At 41.2% G+C, this 24,862-nt stretch overlaps 1 protein-coding gene across 2 annotated transcripts in view; it reads left to right on the forward strand.

Moving 5' to 3' along the window:
* Nucleotides 1–302: 302 nt before the first annotated feature.
* The window catches only part of C9H8orf34 (chromosome 9 C8orf34 homolog), a 336,866-nt gene continuing 312,306 nt past the window's right edge, over nt 303–24,862 (forward strand). For both annotated transcript variants that reach the window (XM_027973026.3, XM_042254288.2), the window contains exon 1: nt 303–898. In XM_027973026.3, the coding sequence (XP_027828827.1) occupies nt 572–898 (327 nt within the window). In that variant the 5' untranslated portion in view covers nt 303–571. The remainder of the gene's footprint in view (nt 899–24,862) is intronic.

Raw genomic sequence — 24,862 nt, forward strand, 5'->3', positions numbered from 1 at the left:
CCTGATGGACGGCTACCTCATGTTCGTGGTACACCCTCAGACCCACGCTCCTTCTCACAACTCTGTCCACCTTGGACCCTGAGCTGGTGGAGGTGCGAGGAGAGGCTCAGAAGGAGTGGTGTGGACAACCCCTTTCCGAATGCCTTTGCAGCTGCCAAAGAGTAGCCAACAAGCGCCAGATTTACGTGCACTTTGAAAGAAGCATCTCCACCATTGGCTTTCCGAGCGGCGCTGTCGCTAGGGAGCGGCGGGCGGGCAGGGCAAGCCGAGACCCGGGAGCAGCCCGGGCGGGTGTTCCCTTCACTTGGGCGAGAGCGCCGCCGCGGGCGGGCGCGGACACGCACGCACACGCGCGCTCCCCGCGGGTTCGAGCCCCGCAGCCCCGGTCCGCCCGAGGGCGCCCCCGGGCGCGTGCTTTAAGCAGAGCCGCACCTCTCAGCTTGCCGCCCGCCCCCTGATTCCCGCCGCCGCCGCCCGGAGGAGAAAGGAAGCGGGAGCCTACGCTCCAGGTCCCCCGGCGCGGGCGCTGCGGAGAGCTGCGGGCTTGGGGAGGAGGAGGAGAACGCGGTGAATGAGTGCCCGCCTCGCTTCCGAGTTGTGTGAGTTGGCGGCGCCGCGCCCCAGCTTCCGGCTCTCGGAGCCCCACGCGCTCGCTGCTCCCGCAGCTGCAGCCCACGCCCGCGCCCGGAGCCCCAGCTCACCGCTCCGGGGGAGCCCAGGCTCCCGAGCTCCCGGCCCAGCCCCAGTGCAGCGGAAAGCAGGGGTGTCCCCCGGCAGAGGCGCACGGTCGCACCCTCTCCCGCTACCTCCGTGGCCCTTCGGTCTCTTCATGGCCTCGCATCAGCAATCCCGGATCCAGGCTTACCTGGAGAAGAACAGGATCGGTCCGCTGTTTGAGGTGAGGCGCTGGGATGCGGGCGGCTCCGTTTGTCTTAGGAAGAAGGGGTGCAGAACACCCCGGAGGGAAGTACGGGGAGAGAAGGGAGACACCGGAGGGGCGCCCCCGTGGCCCCGCTTCTCTGGCATTTGCTCTGCCCGGGCCAGGTGTCCTGGAACGCGGCCGCGCGGTCACCTTTTCAGTTACCTGGGCGCGGACAGGTGAACTCTGGGAGGGCCAGCCTGACCCAGGCAGGGATAGTTTGAGGTGTCTGACTGTCCTGTACCGCTCGCCACATGCACAGGGCCTCTGACAGGCTGAGACGGATGGATGCACACACTCAGTCTTACACACGCTCACTTTTTTCCTGGAATTCACACTGTCTTGCGCGTTGCTTTCTTTTTTTTTTCCTGTTCCAAATGTGGGCAGTAGTAGAACCCGAAAAAGGTGGAGGAAGTGCTTAGCAGTGGGATGGAATAAGGTTAACCGGGAGAAAACTGAATTGATAGGGAGTAGGTTTCAGCAGGTGCGGGCGTGTTGAATGAAATTGTCCAGCTGAGGCGCTGACATTGGCCTCTGGATGGAAAAAAAAAAAAAAAAGCCCTTTGCATTGCAGCCCCTACCTGTGCTGGGATGGGGGTAGGGGGAAGAAAAGGGGGCGGAGAAAGGTTCGGGAAAAGCACAGGCATATTTATGGGAAGGAGACGTGGGACTCTGAGCTGTTTTTTTCTCGCCATCAGAGGACTGATGACAAAATACTGTAGAGCGGGAGAACAGGAGAGAATGACTGAAAGCCAACAGGGGCAGAGCGTCCCGCCGGTGGCCAGGGCTCTGGGCAGCTGCAGAGACCGGCCGGGAGGGGGTCCCCACGGCCCCCGTGCTCTCTGGTTCAGCCGGCCAGTTGGGCACCGACCTGCTGTGAGAGGATGTGGGGAGGGGATCGAGATTGCCCACTCCCCACAATAAACCCCAAAACATTGTGGTCATTTTTGAATTTTACATGACCGCGGTGTTTTAAGACTGAAACGCGGCAAGAGGAAGAGCTAAGCGGAGGATGGAGCACCTTGGCTAGGACAGATGAAAGGAGAATGACATCTGCAGGAAAAACGAGGGTGCAAATTAATGTCCCATCACAGAAAGGGAGCAGACAAGGGTGTGATCATAACCGGTTTCACGTTACCAAGATTTTCAAGATCTCTTATTTTTCTGACCAACTTTTAAGTTAACGATGTACTGTCTTGAGATATGCAACCATTATTTCAACCCAAACTCATTGTTGTAGAGTATTCATAAAGTCCTACAGTATATATATTGATTCTTGTTTTTGCCAACAGTGTGAACAAAGGAAGTCCACAAAAGCAGAGTATTAATAGAATATTAACAGAATTGCTGGAGCTACTTGAATTCCTTTCTTTGCCTGTAGTCTAAAGATTAGAGACTATATACAATTTTGTATATATATATTAAATTATGTATATACATATACTAAATATACCTACATATATTTAAAGGAGAAACATAATAACCCTCTGTGGCACAGTTGATTACATCAAAAGAAACATAAATACATTTGGAATGTTCTCTAGAATATAAAGTATAGTTTTTAATAGATGCTGTTGGTGTTTGTTAACTTTTAAAATTCCCCATATTCTCTCCAAGTGATAGAATAGAGTTTGGAATATAGGTAAATGTTCTACATAATTAGGAAATAGATCCAACTTGGTTTTTATTAAATGTTCACATTTTCAGGCACTGACTAGCTAATTCCACTGATAAATTGTAAGTGATGGTAAAGTTGGGTCATGAAGTGTTAGACCTCCTCACTAAAAAACAAACAAGGACAGAATTATACACTTTGTATTTTATTGATTTGGGGGAGTAACATATTACATATATTCCTCTATTAGCTTGGATTACAGTTTGAGTAGTTAATTTTTTAAGGTTGATGTGCACTCTAAGTGATTAAAGGGAGAAAATGGATAAGTTCTCTTCTATTTGAAGAAGAGTTCCTTATGCAACAGTTTTTTTTTTTTTAATCATGAGAGAGCTTAGTTTTTGAGAGTAGAATTACATATACTTTACAAAATTGGAAAATCTCATACTAGAAAATTAATGAAACTAGTGTAAAATGGACATATTGATCTATCATTCTTCTCAAAGCTCTCAGGACTTTAGTTAATGGTGCTCATAAAAACTGCTTCAGGAGATCAGAACAGGAGCTGAGGCATCTGAATGTAGTAGAATGTAGAACAAAGGACTGTCACATATTTAATTCTTGGGCCACATTGTAAGAAACAATGATATAAGCTAAAATCTCCATTTACCAATCACAAATTGAAATTGTTAGGTGATGCCAGGTTTTATTATCTGTGCTTTGCTGTGATGTGTGTGTGTGTGTGTGTGTGTGTGTCTGTGTGTGTGTGTGTGTGTTGAGACACTGGAGTTGGTGACATAGGCTTACTTTAGTTTTGAAAATATACAGAACCAGACAGTACCTTCCCTTTAAAGATCTTGTTAGGACTGTTTTAAGAAAACACATTGGAGTGAGACACTTTAAAGACAGCACATGAATGTTACTTAAAACAGTAGCAAGGGTAACATATACTGGTTGTGAGAACACTTGTATCTTTTTTTTAACCTGTACAGGTTATTTACTTAGTTAATTTCTTACTTAGTTTACTTATTTCTAACATTTTGTCACTGAAAATTATTGGTTGGGATGGTGCTCAGGGCAGTCGTATATCTTGGTTCAAGCATGGTCACACTCACAAAGTCACACTCACACTTGTGTGTGACTGACACGCACAAGTGTGGGAAATCCTACACCATGTAAAATCACTTGTATGTGGAATCTAAAAAAGAAAAATGATACAAATGAGCTTATTTACAAAACAGAAACAGATCCACAGATGTAGAAAACAAATTCATGGTTACCAAAGGGGGAGAGGGGGAGGGAGGGATTAATTAGGAGTTTGCAATCAACAGATACACACCACTGTATATAAAAGAAACAACAAGCTATATAGCACAGAGAACTCTACTCAATATCTTGTAACGACCCATAATGGAAAAGAATTTGAAGAAGATTATATATTCATATATATATATATACACATAGTCATATGAATCACTTTGCTGTGTACCTGTGTACATTGTAATCAACTATACTTCAGTTTAAGAAAGCAGGGGTAACAAGGCCACCCCTGTAATAAAATCCATGCCAAGAGACATCATAATGAAATTTCTAGGGAAAAAAGGAGATTAAAATCTTGAAAGCAGCCAGAGAAATGCAACACTGTCCCTATAGAGGAAAAAACAATTAGAATGACACCAGATTTGTCATCATACCCATGGAGGTCAGGAGGCAATGGAACAGTATTTTTCAAGTGCTGAAAAAATATAAAAAGAATCTAGAATTCTATAGAGAAAACATCCTTCAGAAATAAAAGGGAAACCAAGAAAATTTGTCATCAGCAGTCCTTCTTGAAAAGTACGGCTAAAGGAATTTCTCTAAACAGAAAGGCAACGATAAAAGAAGAAGGAAGTTTAGAACATCAGGAAAGAGAAAGAACATGGAGAGAGCAAAAATACAAATGAGTACAGATAGTACAAAAATGAGTACAGGTAATACCTTTTCCTTCTCCTCTCGAATTTACTAAATTATGTATGATTGAAGTTCTAATTATGACAATGCCAGATGTGGTTCTAAATGTATATAGAAGAAATACTTAGAAAATTGTATTATTAATATAATCAGGGAAGAGAAAAGGGGTACAAAGGAGGTAAGGTTTCTGTTCTTTACTTGAGCTGGTAAAATGACAAGACCTGTTGATTAATTCTGCATGTATAATATAATATGTAGTATGTACATGTGTGCTCAGTTTCTTAGTTGTGTCTGACTCTTCGTGACCCCATGGACTATAGCCCACCAGGCTCCTCTGTCCATGGAGATTCTCCATTCAAGAATATGGGAGTGGGTTGCCAATTCCTCCTCCAGCGGATCTTCCCAACCCAGGAATTGAACCTGAGTCTCTTGTGTCTCCCATATTGACAGGCAGATTCTTTATGTAACACTGCACCACCTGGGAAGCCTCAGTTCAGTTCAGGTCAGTCACTCAGTTGTGTCCGACTCTTTGCAACCCCTTTAACTAGGCACGCCAGGCCTCCTTGTCCATCACTAACTCCCGGAGCCTACCGAAATTCCGTTGAGTCGGTGATGCCATCCAACCATCTCATCCTCTGTCACCCCTTCTCCTCCTGCCCTCAATCTTTCCCAGCATCAGGGTCTTTTCAAATGAGTCAGCTCTTTGCATCAGGTGGCCAAAGTATTGGAGTTTCAGCTTCAACATCAGTCCTTCCAATGAAAACCTAGGACTGATCTCCTTTAGGATGGACTGGTTGGATCTCCTTGCAGTCCAAGGGACTCTCAAGAGTCTTCTCTAACACCACAGTTTAAAGCATCAATTCTTTGGCAGTCGGCTCTCTTTATAGTCCAACTCTCACATCCATACATGACTACTGGAAAAACCATAGCCTTGATTAGATGAAGCTTTGTTGCTTTGAATATGCTGTCTAGGTTGGTCATAACTTTCCTTCCAAGGAGTGTCTTTTAATTCCATGGCTGCAGTCACCATCTGCAGTGATTTTGGAGCCCCCAGAAATAAAGTCAGCCACTGTTTCCACTGGTTCCCCATCTAATTGCCATGAAATGATGGGACCAGATGCCATGATCTTAGTTTTCTGAATGTTGAGCTTTAAGCCAGCTTTTTCACTCTCCTCTTTCACTTTCATCAAGAGGCTGTTAAGATCTTCACTTTGTGCCATAAGGGTGGTGTTACCTGCATATCTGAGGTTACTGGTATTTCTCCTGGCAATCTTGACTCCAGCTTGTGCTTTCTCCAGCCCAGCGTTTCTCATGATGTACTCTGCATATAAGTTAAATAAGCAGGGTGACAATATACAGCCTTGACGTACTCCTTTTCCTATTTGGAAACAGTCTGTTGTTCCATGTCCAGTTCTAACTGTTACCTCCTGACCTGCATACACATTTCTCAAGAGGCAGGTCAGGTAGTCTGGTATTCCCATCTCTTACAGAATTTTCCACAGTTTATTGTGATCCACACAGTCAAAGGCTTTGGCATAGTCAATAAAGCAGAAATAGATGTTTTTCTGGAACTCTCTTGCTTTTTCAATGATCCAGCAGATGTTGGCAATTTGATTTCTGGGTCCTCTGCCTTTTCTAAAGCCAGGTTGAACATATGGAAGTTCATGGTTCACATATTGCTGAAGCCTGGATTGGGGAATTTTGGACATTACTTTACCAGTGTGTGAGATGAGTGCAATTGTGCAGTAGTTTGAGCATTCTTTGGCATTGCGTTTCCTTGGGATTGGAATGAAAACTGACTTTTTCCAGTCCTGTGGCCACTGCTGAGTTTTCCAAATTTGCTGACATATTGAGTGCAGCACTTTCACAGCATCATCTTTTAGGAGTTGAAATACTAGGGCAAGTAAAAAATCTATACAATAAGATGCCGTCAAAAAATATAGGTAAATAAAAAAGAAATTTTAAAAAATGTGAAAATAACTCACAGGAACAGGAAAATGGAGAAAAAGAAAGAACAAACAGAAAAAAAAAAAGGCAGGCTTTAGTCCTAATATGTCAATAATTGAATGCAAATGGTCTAAATATACCAGTTAAAAGATAGATTGTCAGAATGGATTAAAAACACGATCCAACTAAATGCTATCTCTAAGAAACTACTAAAATATAATATGCATATGTATATATATATGTTGTTGTTCAGTTGTGAAGTCATATTTGCTTCTTTGTGATCCCATGGACTGCAGCGTGCCAGGCTTGCCTGTCCTTCACTGTCTCCCAGAGATTGCTCAAATTGATGTCCATTGAGTCAGTGATGCTATCTAACCATCTCATCGTCTGCTGCACAGGTGACAAATACTCTGCTTTTTGGAAGCTCACAGAAAGTCTTAGCTTTTGCAGAATTATTTTCATTCTAACCCTCACTTAACATTAAGTTAAGACTTTGAGGCCTGTGTACACTTGGCTACATCTCATTGCTACGGTCTAGAGATTGGTCAGGAATCCAAGACAGAGATCAGAGTCACTCGGTTTGTGAATAGTTCAGTTTTGAGAAATAATATTTAGAGAAGAATTCCTGAAGTGCATTATGTTCTCAAGGTATTAAAAGTGTATTTTAGGATACATTTAGTTGAGCAATGATTTGGATACCCAGTCTGCATAAAGTTGCCCCATGAAAGAATTACTTTTGCTGAGCTGAACTGTGGAGTGATTTCAGAAACTGCCACTGAGAGTCATTTTTCAAATTAGACTATGATAATGCATATTTTGTCTACTATGGGATGTATGGAGTGGCATGCTCATAACATTAGGCAGCATCTTTTGTAAGAACTACTGCACATTTTAATAATGTCAAAAATAGTATGTAAACATTCTGAATTGTGTACCTATAAGTATTTCCTCCCCCCCCCTTTTTTTTTGTCATAGGTTTCTGGAAAACTCATAGCCTGATGATAGTCGGAATGTAGGCCATCATCATGACGACTCATACACTCATTCCTTTTCCCGTATTGTCATTTGTTTTACTTTATCTTTTCCCTCCCACTTTCTGTTAATGCCATTTGATCATAATTTCTGCTTCTTTGGAGAGTGCCTTCAATTCTTTCTGAAATAAGGCTGAATACACGTTTGATATAAATCACAAAGTGACCCACCAATAATCTGAATAAATTAGGTGCATTACAGGATATATTTGAATGATGTTTCCTATTGATACACACTCTCACTGACTTTCTTTTTGGAAATACTTCTTTGGCTTCTTCCGGATTGTTTAGGGAGAATTTATTTGCAGGATGATGTCTCCTGGGATGAGTCTATTGAGGAGCAGAGATGAAGCTTCCTAAAAGGCAAGATCTGAGACTCAGGGTCTTTGCTTGGTCTGTTTTCTCTGCGTGAAAGTTTTCCCCTCATCTCCTGTGCTAGCTTCTCTTCCATTCAGACGTTTAAATATCTCATCAAAGAGGCTCTCACAGATAACTTTTTTTTTTGGCCATACTGCCTGGCTGGTGGGATCTTAGTCCCTTGGCACTGAAAGTGCAGAGTCCTAGCCACTGGGCTACTAGGGATTTCCCACAGACCATTCAGTCTAACAGCTTCCCAGTTAGTCTCCATCATACAACACTGTTTTATTTCCATACTCATCAATCTCTGGTGTTTTTTCTTATTCATTTGTTCAATATTTGACTCTCCCTTGTAAATATATCCTCCACGAGGAAAGGGACTTGGTCTCCCTTGTTCTGACTTATCCCAGTGATACACAGTAGCCCATTTCTTGCAGCTGGCTTTCATTCTTATTCCTCTTACCAAACATTCAAAAAAGTTAAATAAACCTCTCCCCAGGTAGGATATTTTAGAGCCATTAAAAATGTAGAAGAAATGAGTTCAAGATTACATTTGCAATATTTTTATAACTGTATTTGACATATAAAAAGAATGGAAATAATAATGGTTTATAGTTTTTATATAAGGTACCAAGTTGATAGGCACTTTTTGCTCCCATAAACCATCCAGTTTTTCAAGCTCTCTGAATTACTGCACTGTTTCTTATTTCTTTTAGTATGAAGTTCTTTATTTAATATCGTTTCATCTTCTAGAGGCCCTTACTGAGGCCCATGTGAGGACTCTATTTGCATGTTGATGGTACTTTTCTTGCCAGTCAGATCCTTTATGGAGAGTTTTGGCAGAGGTTGGGAGGAAAACACTAATAGAGTTGATGAAATTAGAAATGATGATGTTGAGAGAACAGGAGCAGGTAGAGTGAAAATGAGGACCAGGTGAGTAGAAATGGTACCAGGTGGGGAGGTGGAAAGGAGTGAGTCAAACATTTTCAGAAACAACCCTTAAACCATGCCATGCTCACTCCCTCAGCTTCTTTTTAAGCACTTTATTAACACAGAACTGTGGATTTTACCTGCTAACTGGCTTCACAAAACTTTATTTCATCCTGTGCACTAGATCCTTGTCAGAATACTCAGGAATCAATTGCCCTAAGCATGAAGAGGCTTTAAAACTGAGATAGCCTTAAGAAGGTGACCAAAAGCTTTGTAGAGGAAATACACTGCATTTCATTTGGACATGAAAGGCCAGACTGGTCTTCCCTGGTGGCTCAGATGGTAAAGAATCTGCCTGCGATGCAGGAGACCCAGGTCGGTTCCTGGATCAGGAAGACCCCCTGGAGAAGGGAATGACAGCCCACTCCAGTATTCTTGCATGGGAAATCCCATGGACAGAAGAGCCTGGTGTGCTACAGTCCACAGGGTCGCAAGCAGTTGGACATGACTGAGCGTCTGAAACTAACTTACTTACTTATAAGGCCAGACTGAACTCTGCTGTCACATCAGTGGGTTGATACATGGCCCACCCTACAGATATTTTTGAGTGGGTACTGTTTGAAAGGCTTTTCTATGTAGAACATCTTTTAGGTGCCTTAAACTCGAAGTGACAAGAAAGGAGCTGGATCATCACAAGAAGCCCTGCTGTCCTTGCGTCTTTGTTTCAGTGGTGGTTTAAGAATTATTCCCAAGACCCAGGTATCTTTCTCTCCTCCCTTTCCTTCCACAAATATGTCCAGTGAATTATCAAATCCTTTCAGTGAGATCTTATGAAAAGACTATCGTGTAAAACACTGTCCTTTCTCTTTGCATCATCACCAACATAATCCTGGCACCTGCACAAGTCCATTGTATTGCCCTGTCCTGATCCATTCTACATGTGGCTAACACTGACCATCCAAACAGTGCTATTTACCATGTATTTCTCTACTAAAAAATAAATATATGGGCTCTCTGATGGTTCAGCAGTAAAGAATCTACAATAGAAGAGATGCAGGTTTGATCCATGAGTCAGGAAGGTATCCTGGAAAAGGAAATTGCAACCCACTCCAGTATTCTTGCCTGGAGAGTCCCATGGACAGAGAAGCTTGGTGGGCTGCAGTCCATGGGGGTCGCAAAGAGTCGGACGCAACTTAGTGACTAAACAGCAACAACAAAATATGCTGTTCTCCACTCACTATGGTCATGCCTCTTAAATAAGAGCATGCATGGATTATGACAGATGCCTATAACCATGAACAAAATGTAAGGTTCATGTGAATTTTCAAAGTATTCAAACTTTAGAGAATTTTCAAGCTTACATTGTGTCATGTTTGGCACTGCATCCAGATGATAAAATCACAGGGCTGGGCCTCTGAAGATGCAAAGATTTTGAAACACTGAATTATGGGATAAATTCCAAACCAGGGTGGCATTCAAAGTCCTCCAACATCTGCTTAATCATGGTTTTCATTGTCTCTTCAGTGGTAGCCAGGCTAGTTTGTCCAGTTGCCCCAATACATGTAATACCAAGTCTTTGCTTGACATTCTTTCTACATGGAATATTTTCCCTTTCTTCTATAATGTCATAGACTAGGTTCCTTGGGAAGCATACGCTGAAGTGGAGATTTGCAAGCGGAGGTTTAATTGTGGGATGCTTATGGGAGAAGCAGCTTGAAGGGAGTGAGGGGAGTGGGTTTGAGTAGAGGGGGAAGTAAGAGAAAAGTTGGGCTTTCTGGGTAGCTCAAATGGTAAAGAATCTGCCTGCAATGCAGGAGACCTGGGTTCAGTCCCTGGGTGGGAAGATCCCCTGGAGAAGGGCATGGCAACCCACTCCAGTATTCTTGCCTGGAAAATTCCATGGACAGAGGATCCTGGTGGGCTACAGTCCATGGGGTTGCAAAGGGCACACACAGAGGAAGAATATATTCCAGGGCAGTGACAACAGAGTCCTCAGCTGAGCACGCAGGGAGGATTACCTCAGGAGTCTTGGAACTGGAAGACCCTTCAGGGTTGTTCCAATAAAAGCCTAAGGGTCAGCCCTTTGTATTCCAGTCATTAGAAGCAGGCTTCCAACAGAGAGAGAATGTGACCTTGGATGAGGCAGCTGCCTTCTGTGCAAGGACAGTTCTGGGCAATGCCTCAGGTGAGAGGCTTTCAGAGTCAACACTCCTGGCAGCTGGCAGAATGAGCTTTTGTTTTTGAATGAAGTATCTGGACACATACCCCGATGTCTACTGCAGCAAGTCCCCTACATGCGAATGAGCTCTGTTTTGCTTTAAGTCCAGCAAAGTTGGCCTAGGTACCCAACTAATGCAATTGAGTATATAGTACTTTACTGTAATATGTTTATAATACTTTTAACACAAATGATACATAAAATAAACAAACACAAAAATAAAGCATTTTTAATCTTACAGTACGTGCCAAGTTTTTCATTTGTGTCTGACTCTTTGAGACCCTGTGGACTGTAGCTCACCAGGCTTCTCTGTCCATGGGGATTTTCCAGACAAGAATACTGGAGTGGATTGCCATGCCAGACTCCAGGGGATCTTCCTGATCCAGAGGTCAAACCCTTGTCTCTTAAGTCTCTTCCATTGGCAGGTGGGTTCTTTATCACTAGCACCACCTGGGAAGCACCAATCTTACAGTACAGTACCTTGAAAAGTACAGTAGTACAGTATAACAGCTGGCACACAAGGCCTGGCATCTAGTAACAGGCAAGAAGAGTTACTGACTGGAGAAGAGAGAGGAGGTGGAACTTGGTAGACCTGAAGAATCCAGCAGTAGGAGACGGAGGGCAGGCTGCAGTTTCACTCACACCTGACTTTGATGGAACATGTTTGCATCTTTGAAAGTTTGCGACTTGAAGGTCTGAGTGTAGGGCATTTACTGTACCCTCCCTTTTCAACATGTGCCGCTCACCAGGGTATAGTTAAGCTAAGCCTCTTTCATTAAATATGTTTGTACTCTCCTAAGTTCCCTAGATTTTCCGTTTCTGTGAACTCCTTTTGTATTTGGGGGCCAAGCCACTCATTTTTGTGGTTAACCACGTTGTTACTTCACTACTTTCTGGGTTATGATTTGTCTTTCTAAACATATTGTTGGCTTTTTCCTCCAATTTTTGTTTCCAGAGTATCTAACTTGTAGTATAGGCATCATAGAAGTTAATTGAATGCTTGTCGAATGAGTAAATGCGTAAAAACTGCATGGTCTTCAGAAACAGAAAGTAGTCTTTATACACAAAGTAGGCAAAACCTTTCGACTCTTTCTAAGCTTCACAATGAAAAATATGCAAAGACCTCAAAGAAGGTTAAAAGAAGACCTACAGAGATAAAAGAAATTAAAATCTGTGTAATCAGCTGTGTGAGTCAACTGATCCCCTCATTTGTGTGTGTGACAGACTGATTTTGATTTTCTGTTGTTTATAAGGTTATCCTTGTAGGTACAAATATTGTAATTGGTGTAAAGTTAAAACATGTCTGTTTATATGACTCCATTCAATCTATGCGAGCATGAGGAAGATGAGGCAGAAATAAAGGGCATCGTTTTTTGTTTGTTGAATTGATTGCCTTCTATCTCTTAAAGGGGCTTCCCTGGTGGCTCAGATGGTAAAGAATCCTCCTGCCAATGCAGGAGACTGGAGTTCTGTCACTGGGTTGGGATGATCCCCTAGAGAAGGGAATGGCTACCCACCCCAGTATTCTTGCCTAGAGAATCCCATGGACAGAGAAGCCTGGCAGGCTACAGTCCACGGGGTTGCAAAGGGTCGGGCATGACTAAGTGACTAAGTACACTCCCAAAGGGTTTACATCTGAGTTTCTTAAATGGAGGGTGTTTTTTTCTTTTTTCTTTTTTTCTCACAATGTCTCATATCGACTAAATAATGAAGATTATTCATTAAAACCATAGCATATGTACTATGGTTTAATTCCCAACTTGAAGTTTTCTTCATTAACCCCGAGATTTTATCATTGAATATACAGTGGAGTCCACACTTGCTTTTCATTAATGTAGAACAAATGTATCAGTGAGCTACAGATAGATAAATTAATCATTCTTTATGCTGGACCAGTGAAGATGCTGGCAAAACTATATTGATTGGTTTGCTTTCTTCTGTATTTTAGTATATATTTGAAAGTGCAATTTGGGAAAACTGTTGAGCTTAGTGAAGTCCTGACACAAGAGGGTTTCAGGTCCAACCTATTCTGTTAGAAAGAAGCAAAAGGAGGTGTTACCACTGCTAATTTTCTGAGATTGGACTAGAAAGTGGAATTCATTATGATGAAGAAAGGTTTTAATTTTTATTTTAAATGTGCATCTAGGAACATGCCAAATTCCCATGGACAAAGGAGCCTGGTAGACTGCAGTCCATGGGGTCGTGAAGAGTCAGACATGACTGAGCAACTTCCCTTTCACTTTTCACTTTCATGCATTGGAGAAGGAAATGGCAACCCACTCCCGTGTTCTTGCCTGGAGAATCCCAGGGACGGGGGAGCCTGGTGGGCTGCCGTCTATGGGGTCACACAGAGTCGAACACGGCAGAAGTGACTTAGCAGTAGCCTGAAATTATTTTGAATTTTCCTTTGTAGCCAACTGTGTTGCTTGTGAAAATGATAATGTCATTTGTTTCTTTCTAGTCATTTTAAGTTTTCTCTTTTTCTCAGTCTTCATATGGTGGCTGTTATTAGTGGAAAAAAAGAAAAATGGCCTTTTTTTTCTTTTCAGTCTCAGTAGTTTTTGTCTTTTTTTTCTTCTTCTGTGTCTTATTCTCTTGACTAAGATCCCTAATACAGTGTTGAATAGAAGTGGTAATACTTTTTGTTTTTTGACTGTGTCCTGATTTAAGAAGAAAAAAGCTCTGGGAAAGACTAGAGATCTCTTCAAGAAAATTAGAGATACTAAGGGAACATTTCATGCAAAGATGGGCACAATAAAGGACAGAAATGGTATGGCCCTAACAGAAGCAGAAAATATTAAGAAGAATACACAGAAGGACTGTACAGAAAAGATCTTCATGATCCAGATAACCACGTGATGGTGTGATCACTCACCTAGAGTCAGACATCCTGGAATGTGATGTCAAGTGGGCCTTAGGAAGCATCACTACGAATAAAGCTAGTGGAAGTGATGGAATTCCAGTTGAGCTATTTCAAATCCTAAAAGATGATACTGTGAAAGTGTTACACTCAAAATGCCAACAAATTTGGAAAACTCAGCAGTGGCCACAGGACTGGAAAAAGTCAGTTTTTATTCCAATCCCAAAGAAAGGCAAAGCCAAAGAATGCTCAAACTACCACACAATTGTACTCATCTCACACGCTAGCAAAGGAATGCTCAAAATTCTCCAAGCCACACTTTAATAGTACATGAACCGTGAATTTCCAGATGTTCAAGCTGGATTTAGAAAAGGCAGAGGGACCAGAGATCAAATTGCCAACAACCATTGGATCTTTGAAAAAGCCAAGAGAGTTCCAGAAAAACACCTACTTTATTAGTTATGCCAAAGCCTTTGACTATGTGGATCACAACAAACTGTGGAAAATTCTTAAAGAGATGGGAATACCAACCCACCTTACCTGCCTCCTGAGAAATCTGTATGCAGATCAAGAAGCAGATTAGAACCAGACATGGAACAGAGGACTGGTTCCAAATTGGGAAAGGAGTACGTCAAGGCTGTATATTGTCACCCCTGCTTATTTAACTTATATACAGAGTACATCATGCAAAATGCTGGGCTGGATGAAGCACAAGCTGGAATCAAGATTGCCAGGGGAAATATCAATAACCTCAGATACAGATGGCACTACCCTATGGCAGAAAGCAAAGAATAACTGAAGAGCCTCTTGATGAAAGTGAAAGAGGAGAGTGAAAAAGTTAGTTAAAACTCAACATTCAAAAAACAAAGATCATGGCATCTGGTCCCATCACTTCATGGCAAATAGATGGGGAAAAAAGTGGAAAATGGTGGGGAAAAAAGTGGAAACAGTGACAGACTTTATTTTCTTAGGCTCCAGAATCGCTGCAGATGGTGATGCAGCCATGAAATTAAAAGACACTTGCTCCTTGGAAGAAATGCTACAACCAACCTAGACAGCATATTAAAAAGCAGAGACTTCACTTTCCCAACAAAGGTCTGTCTAGTCAAAGCTATGGTTTTTCTAGTAGTCTTGTATGGATGTGAGAGTTGGACTATAAAGAAAGCTGAGTGCTGAAGAATTGATGCTTTTGAACTGTGGTGTTGGAGGAGACTCTTGAGAATCCCTTGGACAGGAAGGAGATCAAGCCAGTCAATCCTAAAAGAAATCAGTCCTGAATATTCATTGGAAGGACTGATGCTGAAGCTGAAACTCCAATACTTTGGTTTCCTGATGTGAAGAACTGACTCATTGGAAAAGACCCTGATGCTGGAAAAGATTGAAGGCAGGATGAGAAGGGGATAACAGAGGATGAGATGGTTGGATGGCATCACCGACTTGATGGATGTAAGTCTGAGCAAGCTCCAGGAGTTGATGATGGACAAGGAAGCCTGGCATGCTGTATTCCATGGGGTCACAAAGAGTCAGACATGACTGAACGACTGAACTGAACTGATTTAAGAAGAATGACCATTGCAACATTAGTAGATTTTTTTTTTTAAACCTTTAATGATCTTAGGGAAGTTTCCTTTTCTTAATAGATTGCTAGGATTTTTAAATTAAAAGTTGAGTTCGGTTATATTTAAAAGTCTTTCTTTGTTTATATTGAGATTAGCATATGATTTTTCTTCTTTATTAATGGGGAGAATTGTATTACTAGATTTTATAATGTTAAGCCAACTTTGCATTTCTGGGAGAAAATGATTCTGATCAAAAGACATAATCTGTTTTTTTGTGTTGCTGAATTTCAGTTGCTAATATGTTGCTTAACATTTTTTCCTTTCACTTTTAGAAGTTTTGAGCTCAATTTCTTTTCTTTGCTGTTATCTCAGAGATAATAGGATGCGTGTTTATCTTAAAATTTGAAATTGAGCAGTATCATTACCTTCTTCCTGAATAATGCTTTGCCTCTAGCCACCACTTTCCTCACCTTGTATATTGTTGTTCATTATTTCAATTCTTCTTCTTTTTTTAAATTTGCTTCAGACTCTAAAGATGTAGGTAACAAATACCTTAAGTTTTTGTACACATTTAAAGATGTTCTTTTACATACCTCTGCCTCGACATCTTTGAAACCAATATTTCAATTCTGTTCTGAGCCATGCTGTTATCCACTGTCCATGAATCAGTGGTGCCTGACTTCTGGCAGTGGATCAGTTAAGCGGACAAGTCAATATTATGAAAGTTTGGGAGTCCTTCTGCCTGCCTTTCTAGGATGCTTCCGAGTGGACATATCGTGCCTGCTGATTTTATGCCACTGTGTCATGCAGGACTAGGTCTAAATCAGTCTCAAGGATTTTTGTTTTGTTTAGTGAAGGGCTCTCCGTGAAGACATATGTGTAAATTGAGGGAGAGCAGGAATGTGGCCTGAGTGTGTGCTGGAAGAATCTGGGCCACCTGCGCTTGTAACTTTGTGCCTTCTGGATTGCTGTTGTGCACATTCAGTCTTCTTGTCTGGGGACTTCCCTTGAGGGAGGTGCAGTGGTTAAGACTCTGCTTTTCAATGCAGGGAATGCAGGTTCGAATCCCTGGTTAGGAACCCAAGAATCCTATATACCTGTGTACAAAAAATCAGGACATAAACAACAGAAGCAATGCTGTGACAAATTCAAAAAGACTTAAAAGAAAATCCTATGGTTTGACGAGTCAGAGAATACCCAGTTCATGATGGGCAGCTTAAATCTTATGGCCAATTCATGTCCCAGAGTCAGGTGTCCTTCCAGGATCCAGTAAAAAACCGGGAGGTATATCTCAAAAAGAAACTGGCTACCTGGAGAAGCAGACTGGACTTTACTAAGAATGCCTAGGAATCTGCTGTGGTTCTCCTGTGCAGGCTTGCCAGCCACTCAAAGCAGCATCTCACCAGGCACAGGCAAGTATTGTCGAGTCTACCAGAGTGTGAGGATTGGGTGCTGGAGCCGCTTGCACTGAAGCTGGACCTGCTGCAGTGTCTGATCTTGCTCTGGACTCCAGGCACAAGGGCATGTTGGGAGTTCCTTGCTGGTCCAGTGGTTAAAAACAATTTTGCTTTCCAATGCAAGGGATGCAGGTTCAGTCCCTAATCAGGGAGCTAAAATTGCACATGCCTGGCAGCCAAAAAACAAAAACATAAAACGGAAGCAATACTTGTAACAAATTCAATAAAGACTTTAAAAAGGGTCCACGTCAAACATATCTTTAAAAAATGGAGGGGCATCTAATGGGTTGCTCAATGTACTGTGGTATACAATGCCTCCATCCCAGGTGGCTCAGTGGTAAAGAATTTGCCTGCCAACGCAGGAGATGCAGGTTCGATCCCAGGGCTGAGATGATCCCCTGGAGAGGGAAATGGCAACCCACTGTGGTATACTTGCCTGGGAAATCCTATGAACAGAGGAGTTTGGCAGGCTGTAGTCCATGGGGTCACAAAGAATTGGAGACTACTGGGCTCACACGCACGTACCAAAGTCCAAAGAGGGCATGCCCGTCTGTCCTGTTAGCTGGTGTGGGTGCAGCATCTTTGGAGAGAATATCCTGAGGGTTGAAGGGTTTCTCAGAGACTTCCTGCTTTTAGTGTAACTTTAACAGGAAGCCAGCTGACAAAGGAAGTGAAATTTTCAGAGGCCCAGCTTCTATGTTATTGAACAGAATGTAGACATATGGATTTGTTAAGAAATAATAATTTCGTAATTGGCATAAAGATATTGCCTCTTGGGTTGGTGTGCGGGGGGGGGTTTGATACTATGGAAGAAGGGAAAGAGAGGAGTTGAAACAACCCAGCACTCTGGATTCATAGGAATTCTCTTCAAAGAGTTTTTCTCCCTAGCTTGATCTTACGTTGGCTATTGTACTAACGGAAGTTGAATCAGTTTGACCCTTAACAGGTCCTAGACAGATGTAGGTATAGCTTCATGTTGTATTAGTGTTCTCCAAATAAACAGAATACACACGTACATATGTGAGTGTTAAATCGCTGCAGTGGTGCCTGACTCTTTGTGACCCCACGGACTGTAGCCTGCCAGGCTCCTTTGTCCATGGGATTTTCCAGGCAAGAGTACTGGAGTGGGGTGCCATTGTAGTGTTCTCCAAATAAACAGAATACACACGTACATATGTGAGTGTTAAGTCGCTGCAGTGGTGCCTGACTCTTTGTGACCTCACGGACTGTAGCCCGCCAGGCTCCTCTGTCCACCGGATTCTCCAGGCAAGAGTACCAGAGTGGGTTGCCATTTCCTCCTCTAGAGGATTTTCCTCATATCTCTTATGGCTCCTGCATTGGCAGGTGAGTTCTTTACCACTAATGCCACCTGGGAAGCCTGTGTACATACATGCACACACAATTAGGATATTTATTAGAGGAATGGACTCACGTGACTATGGAGGCCACGAAGTCCCATGGTCTAGTATGCTGTGTGGAAGCTGGAGATGCAGGGCAGTCAAGGGTGTGAGTCATTCTGAGTCTAAAGACTTGAGAACCAGAGGAATGCCAGAATTCAAAGTTTGGTGAAGTTGAATGTCCCAGCTCTAGCAGAGAAACTTTTCCCTCATTCTGCCTTTTTTTTTCTGTTCAGACCTTCAAGGGGTTGGATGATGTCCATCCACCTTTTTACTCAGTCTACTAATTCAAGTACTGATCTCCTATGGAGACACCCTCACAGACACCCTCTGAAACAATGTTATATACCAGCTATCTGGGCACCCCTTAGCCCAGTCAAGCTGACACATAAAAGTAGCCATCACAGTTTTCAGTAGGGCTTCCCAGGTTGTGCTGATGGTAAAGAACCAGCCTGCCAGTGCAGCAGATATAAAAGACTTGGGTTTGATTCCTGGGTCGGGAAGATCCCCTGGAAGAGGGCATGGCAACCCACTCCAGTATTCTTGCCTGGAGAATCCCATGGACAAAGGATCCTGGCAGGCTGTAGTCCATGGGGTCACAAAAGTCAGACACAACTGAAGCGACTTAGGACAGCATAGCAGAGCACGGTATTATAAGGTTTCCTTCTCATCCACTGTTCTCAGCTTTAATGTTTTAGCCAAAATTTCTGAGACAGATGGGACTGTCTGTTCTATATCCAATTACTCTGGTTAATTTAATAATGGATTTTATTTCCTTTTCTTAAGTCATAGGATATTTTATTTATAGTAGCACATGGGCAACATTTACAATGTATTTTCTCTATATATTTATTTTGCAGTAAATATATATTTTGGAGTTTATTATCCAATCAGTAATCTTGGTATATAGTTACAATAAATATGGCATTGTTATTATTAGCAAAGACAATGTTATTATTAGCAAATCCAAAATTATGTAATTCTTTCTTAAATAATGATTATACTTTAGATATAATTATACTTTTCAATGCTTATTTTAGAAATATATGTCTCTTCTGGTATGTTGTATATAAATTTATAGCAAATACTGAATAAGAACTCTTATTCCTTAATATTCAGCTTCTCTTCTCATGAAATCTAATTAAAAATATAAGTTTTTCCCCATTTCTGACTCTGGCACAGCAGCTGTGAATCTATTTTATTATTCATATTAGACAGGATTTATTGTAGTTCAAAACAGACCAGATATAGATATTCTTTGAGCGTCCAGCTATTCACCAAACACAGATAAAAATATTTGAACTTCCTCGTAATTATTCGACTTGAGCTTTGAGATTGAGAGTGAAGCCTCAAGGACACCATGTAACTCCTAAAATATTAGCATATCTCTCTCAGTTCTTCAAAGAGCCCATATGTGAAACACACTAATTAAGTAAAGGTAGTTATCTTTATCATTCACTTAAAAAAAATGATCTAGGATTAAAGAATTTAAATAATTTTCCGAAAATCACATCTAAGCACTAAAATTGGAATTCTTCCTTAGGGGAAAAATACTTGGACTTTCATTAAAAATTGTTCCAATACCAATTCTCCTTTCACTAGGAGTGTGACATTGGGAAGTTACTTAACTTTCTTAACATCTATTGAATTAACCTGGCAAGGAATCTGGCTGCAATGTGGGAGACCTGGGTTCTATCCCTGGACTAGGAAGATCCCTTGGGGAAAGGAACAGCTACCCGCTCTAGTGTTCTGGTCTGTAGAATTCCTTGGACTGTATAATCCATGGGTTGCAAAGAGTTGGACAGGACTAAGGGACTTTCAGTTCAGTCAGGGTAAATATTCTGTATCTTAATGGGTTGTTATAGAGATTAAAAAAGAATATATATTTTGACCTAGTGACTAGTGCAAAAGAAGACATCAATAAACAGTAGTTTTCTTTTTTCTCTTCATTTAGAAAAGCATGTTATAGAATCAACATCAGTAAGATTCTTTGAGATGTTTTTCTGACTCTTTAGCAGAAGTTGTTCTGTGATGACTCATTTGTGTCCTCTTAATTGGACTTAATTTCATGTCCTCTAGGAGTGAGATTTTATTTATGTGAAGTAAGGTGACATAGGAAATTGAATTTTTGGCATAGACCTTGTCTCCATCACGTTATAACTCACTGGTTTCAGAATGTTTTGATTGTGCAACTCTGTTCATAAAATGGTTTCTTTATTCGTCCATGATATTTATGTTCATGCATAAACTGCAGGCATGTACAATGGTATCAGTACATTTTATACATAATAAAACACATGTAAACTAGGACAGTTTCTAAAAATAAGTCAAAGTAGAAATTCTCATACTCTCTTTCCATTTCCTAATAGATGGTCATGTCCACCCTTTTAGGAAACTGCTGCTCCAACCGATAAGTGGGCATGTGCAGCATTATTGTGATAGAAACTCATTATATAGTATGTTCACGTGTTTATTTCGTCTTCTATTAGTTTTCTGGTGCCTTTCACAATTTGGTCAAACCCCAGAAAAGAAATGGGATGACCCAAGATAAGGTGATCTTTCAGTCATGAAAAATGATTTATGAAGCATTTGCCCTAGAGTGGATCCCTGGGAGTATTATTTTCTTTGGAAAAAAAAGCACACACTACTTAAAATACATGTTTTGCTGTATTGTAATCTAGGAATTGGGCTTCCCTGGTGGCTCAGTGGTAAAGAATCTGCCTGCCAAGCAGGAGATGTGGATTCAATCCGTAGGTCGGGCAGATCCCCTAAGGGAGGAAATGGTAGCCTGCTCCAATATTCTTGCCTGGAGAATTCCATGGACAGAGGAGCCTGGTGGGGTTCTACAGTCCATGAGACCTCAAAAGGGTTGGACACAACTTAGCGACTAAACAATAACAACAGTCTAGGAATTAGCATCTATTAGTGCCCACCACTGGGCTAGATTTTAACTGGTACAAGTGTGATTGTACTTGAAGACACTTCATATTTTAGATAATACGTGGATGCGTTTGGCCAGATTGCCAAGTAGTGAAGAGAGTGGGCTTTAAAAGTCAGACGTGTCTAGTTTGAATCAAATTTTTTTAAGTTTATTTATTTGGCTGTACCAGGTCTTGGTTGCAGTACAGGATCATTTGTGGTGGTGTGATCAGAGACCTGATAGATTGGAATCATACTAATTTATTTCCTGGTTAATTCAGTTATTTGTTTAACAAATATTTGTTGAAATCCCTGTTTTCTGTGCTGGAGTGGCAGTAGTCTTCAGAATAAATTCCTTCCTCTCTAACTCCCCCATGCCTTGATTTGTTGGCCAAGATGATATTTAATTTTCCTCTGTAACCATGGAGAGAGATCCTTTGAAGATGGAGTCCACGGTATGCACAGCAGAGTAGAAATGCCGAAATGACCAGGTCCTTGCATGGTCCTTGGTGATGTTGTTGAGCCTTCAGCCAACCAGTCTGAAGTCTGTCAAGGTCTTTCAAGCCAATGACTCCCCTTTATTCTTTCAATGAGTTAGGATTGGGTTTTCTGTCACAGGCAACTCCAGACATCTTAAACAATATGCATATATGATCGATAAGTTGGAGGATACATAATAGAGAGCTTGGGATGTCTGTATTTTGAGGAACATTGGAAGTTTAAAGTCTCAATCAACATATCAAGGCTGGTATTAAGAACATCCAGTTAAAATAGAAACCTGATGCTGTACATTTGAAAAAGTGAAGAATTATCTTTGAAATGAGGAGAGAAAATGAGACCACAGACATTTCTATGAATTCGCTGTATATTATGAAATGCCTTTTTAAAGTTGTTCCTTAGGATTTTCCAAGAAAGAAGACTTGCTGTGTGAACAAAATAATCTTAGATACATTTATGTTATTTATGTTAATAAACCAAAACTTTTATATGAATCAGTTCATTAAATGGAATATTGTACTAATTTGGAAACAGCTTATAATTGATCATCATCCACAGAGGAAGAAGCCGATGGCCTAATCTAGCTGTTCATGCATATTAGAGACTCAGAGACTTCGCATCTCTCAAAAACTTCAGTGTTACTTTAACTGTCAGTCCCAAACCCAGTCCATTCCTAGGCGCTAGAATTCAACTAGCTTCTGAACAAAACCCAGGAAGGAACTATTTCCTTTCCTACAAAAGAAGAATGTCTAATGTAGTTTTCACAGTCCTACAGGCAAATTAACCAATCATGAAGTTTATCTCCATTCATCTATCTCTGCCTGCCCCCATTCATGGCAGCACTGATTTAGCATTTATTGATTTAGCATTTATTGATGCATCATTTAGACCATTGTGGCAACTCTAGCTTTTCATTTTCTGGCTTTGCTCCTCTCTTTCTATTGCTACAAATTCACCTCTTCTCTTTCCTTCCATCGCTTCCGTGGCTTGTGCCTTCCCTTCATTTCTTCCTGAAGCGTTATCTGTTTCCTTCTACACATCACTGATTCCTGTTTAAACAGACACAGCCTAAAAATCTAGATGAGATGAAGCCTTTCCAGCATGGGCCACTGTCTAGAAACAAAGAAAAGTCAAATTACTGTCTTAGAGATGATGTGCCAGGCACCTTCTAACCCTCATGGGTGGATGTGTCTACACCTCCACCCTTTGTATGTTGTATATTAATTGGAGGCTTTATGGTTACATAAAATACCTTCAGAGTCAGATTTATAATATGGTCCAATATGTCTTTAAATTCACTTGACAAATTTTTTAAAAGTGGGAGCTGCATTTTCCTCTAGTGGGAACAAGATGTACTTGAAAGAGAAATGGAGTTCAGCTCAGAAAAACAAGTTTTAGAGAATGAAAGAAGCTTGAAGAGGAATCTAGTATTTAATTATGTTTAATTGTCACTGTGGAAATTTCTGTTTACATTATTGTCATTTAGAAAAAGATATTTCCAGAAGTGACATTTTGATTAGGATAATTTTCTGCCTCCAAGCTAGTGTGTTTTTATCTTTGTTTGGCTCTGTGGCTGCCAAGCCAGCAAAACTGTTGATAGATTTTTTAGATCGGAGGAATGAGATCCCAGATGTCTTGCTTCTAACCTGGGCTGGTTGTATCCATTGCTATTTCATCGACATAAACCACACCCCCCCTCCCCCACTTTTCTGCTACACAAACTGAATTCAGTTGTATAATTTGATGGAGAGATATATTTAAGACATTGATGAGCTCAGCGAATATTGTGTGTATGCAGACAATTTGGAAACTCAGGACTGAAAGAGATCCATTCAAAGCAATCAATATTTACAACACATGTACTTGCTTCTGAAGATTTTAGGGGAAAAACTTTGACTCCTTTTTAAGTGTCAAGTGATGCCTTGAGGTTAAATTCCAACTGAGAGTCCCTGTTAATAAATTAGGTAATAAAGTGTAAGCAGAAAGATGACAGCTAGTGAGATTAGTTGTTCCAGGGAAAAGAAGGCTTTGAGGTGAGGGAATTACAATGAAGAATTCTAAAAGAAGTTATCATAAACTAAAGCTTGAAGGATTTCAGTCACTTAGTACAAGAGTAGGTTAATGAAAGAGTTGTGTCCATTGTTGTTTAGTCGCTAAGTCATGTCTAACTCTTTGTGATCCCACAGACTGTAGCCCACCAGGCTCCTCCATCCATGGTATTCTCCAGGCAAGACTACTGGAGTGGGTTGCCATTTCCTTCTCCAGGGGATCTTTCCAACCCAGGGATCAAATCCAGGTCTCCCATGTTGCAGGTAGATGCTTTAACCTCTGAGCCACCAGGGATCCCACAGACTGTAGCCCACCAGGCTCCTCTGTCCATGGGAATTCTCCAGGCAAGAATACTGGAGTGGGTTGCCATTTCCTACTCCAGGGGATTTTCCCGACCCAGGGATCAAACCTGTGTTTCCTTGTCAAGCAGATTCTTTACCACTGAGCATCCTGGGAAGACCAATGAAAGAATACTTATGCATTTTTTCTGAATAATAAGAAATGCAACAAAAAAGCTTGACTACTTTGTCTCATTATCCGAAGGAGGAAGATTAGGCTATTGATTTTTCTGAAGGGAAAATGATAAACTTTGTGAATCTGTATTCAAAAGCCCTGCTCTAAGTTTAAATCTTTCAGAGAGCCTTTGTAGTTTAACTGACCAGGCTCTGATTATCTACCAAATCAGTCATATGCAGTCAGTATGTATTATGTTGCTTTGTGCTTTTCATAGGCTCTTGTTTTATCATGCATGCATGTTTTGCATGTGAAGAATCTTAGTGCTGTAGAATTGACATAACTTTCTCAAAATATGCAAAGTATAAATTGGGGATATGACTGGGACCTGGCGTATGTCTGAGTCCAAAGCTTATACTTTAAAAAAATTATTTATTTTTAATTGAATGATAGTTGCTTCACAATATTGTGTTGGTTTCTGCCATACATCAACATGAATCTGCCATAGGTGTACATATGACCCCTCCCTCTTGAACCTCCCTTCCACCTCCTGCACCACCCACAAAACTTATACTTTTAAAGTTTTCTAATTTAAAATTATTTTCAACTTTATTGAGGTATAATTGACATATATCATTATAACATTGTGTCAGCTTAAGGTATAAAAGTGTTGGTTTAGTGAAAGTTGTATATGTGTGTGTGTATG

The sequence above is a fragment of the Ovis aries genome, chromosome 9 (assembly GCF_016772045.2).
Source record: "Ovis aries strain OAR_USU_Benz2616 breed Rambouillet chromosome 9, ARS-UI_Ramb_v3.0, whole genome shotgun sequence".
Classification (NCBI taxonomy): domain Eukaryota; kingdom Metazoa; phylum Chordata; class Mammalia; order Artiodactyla; family Bovidae; genus Ovis; species Ovis aries.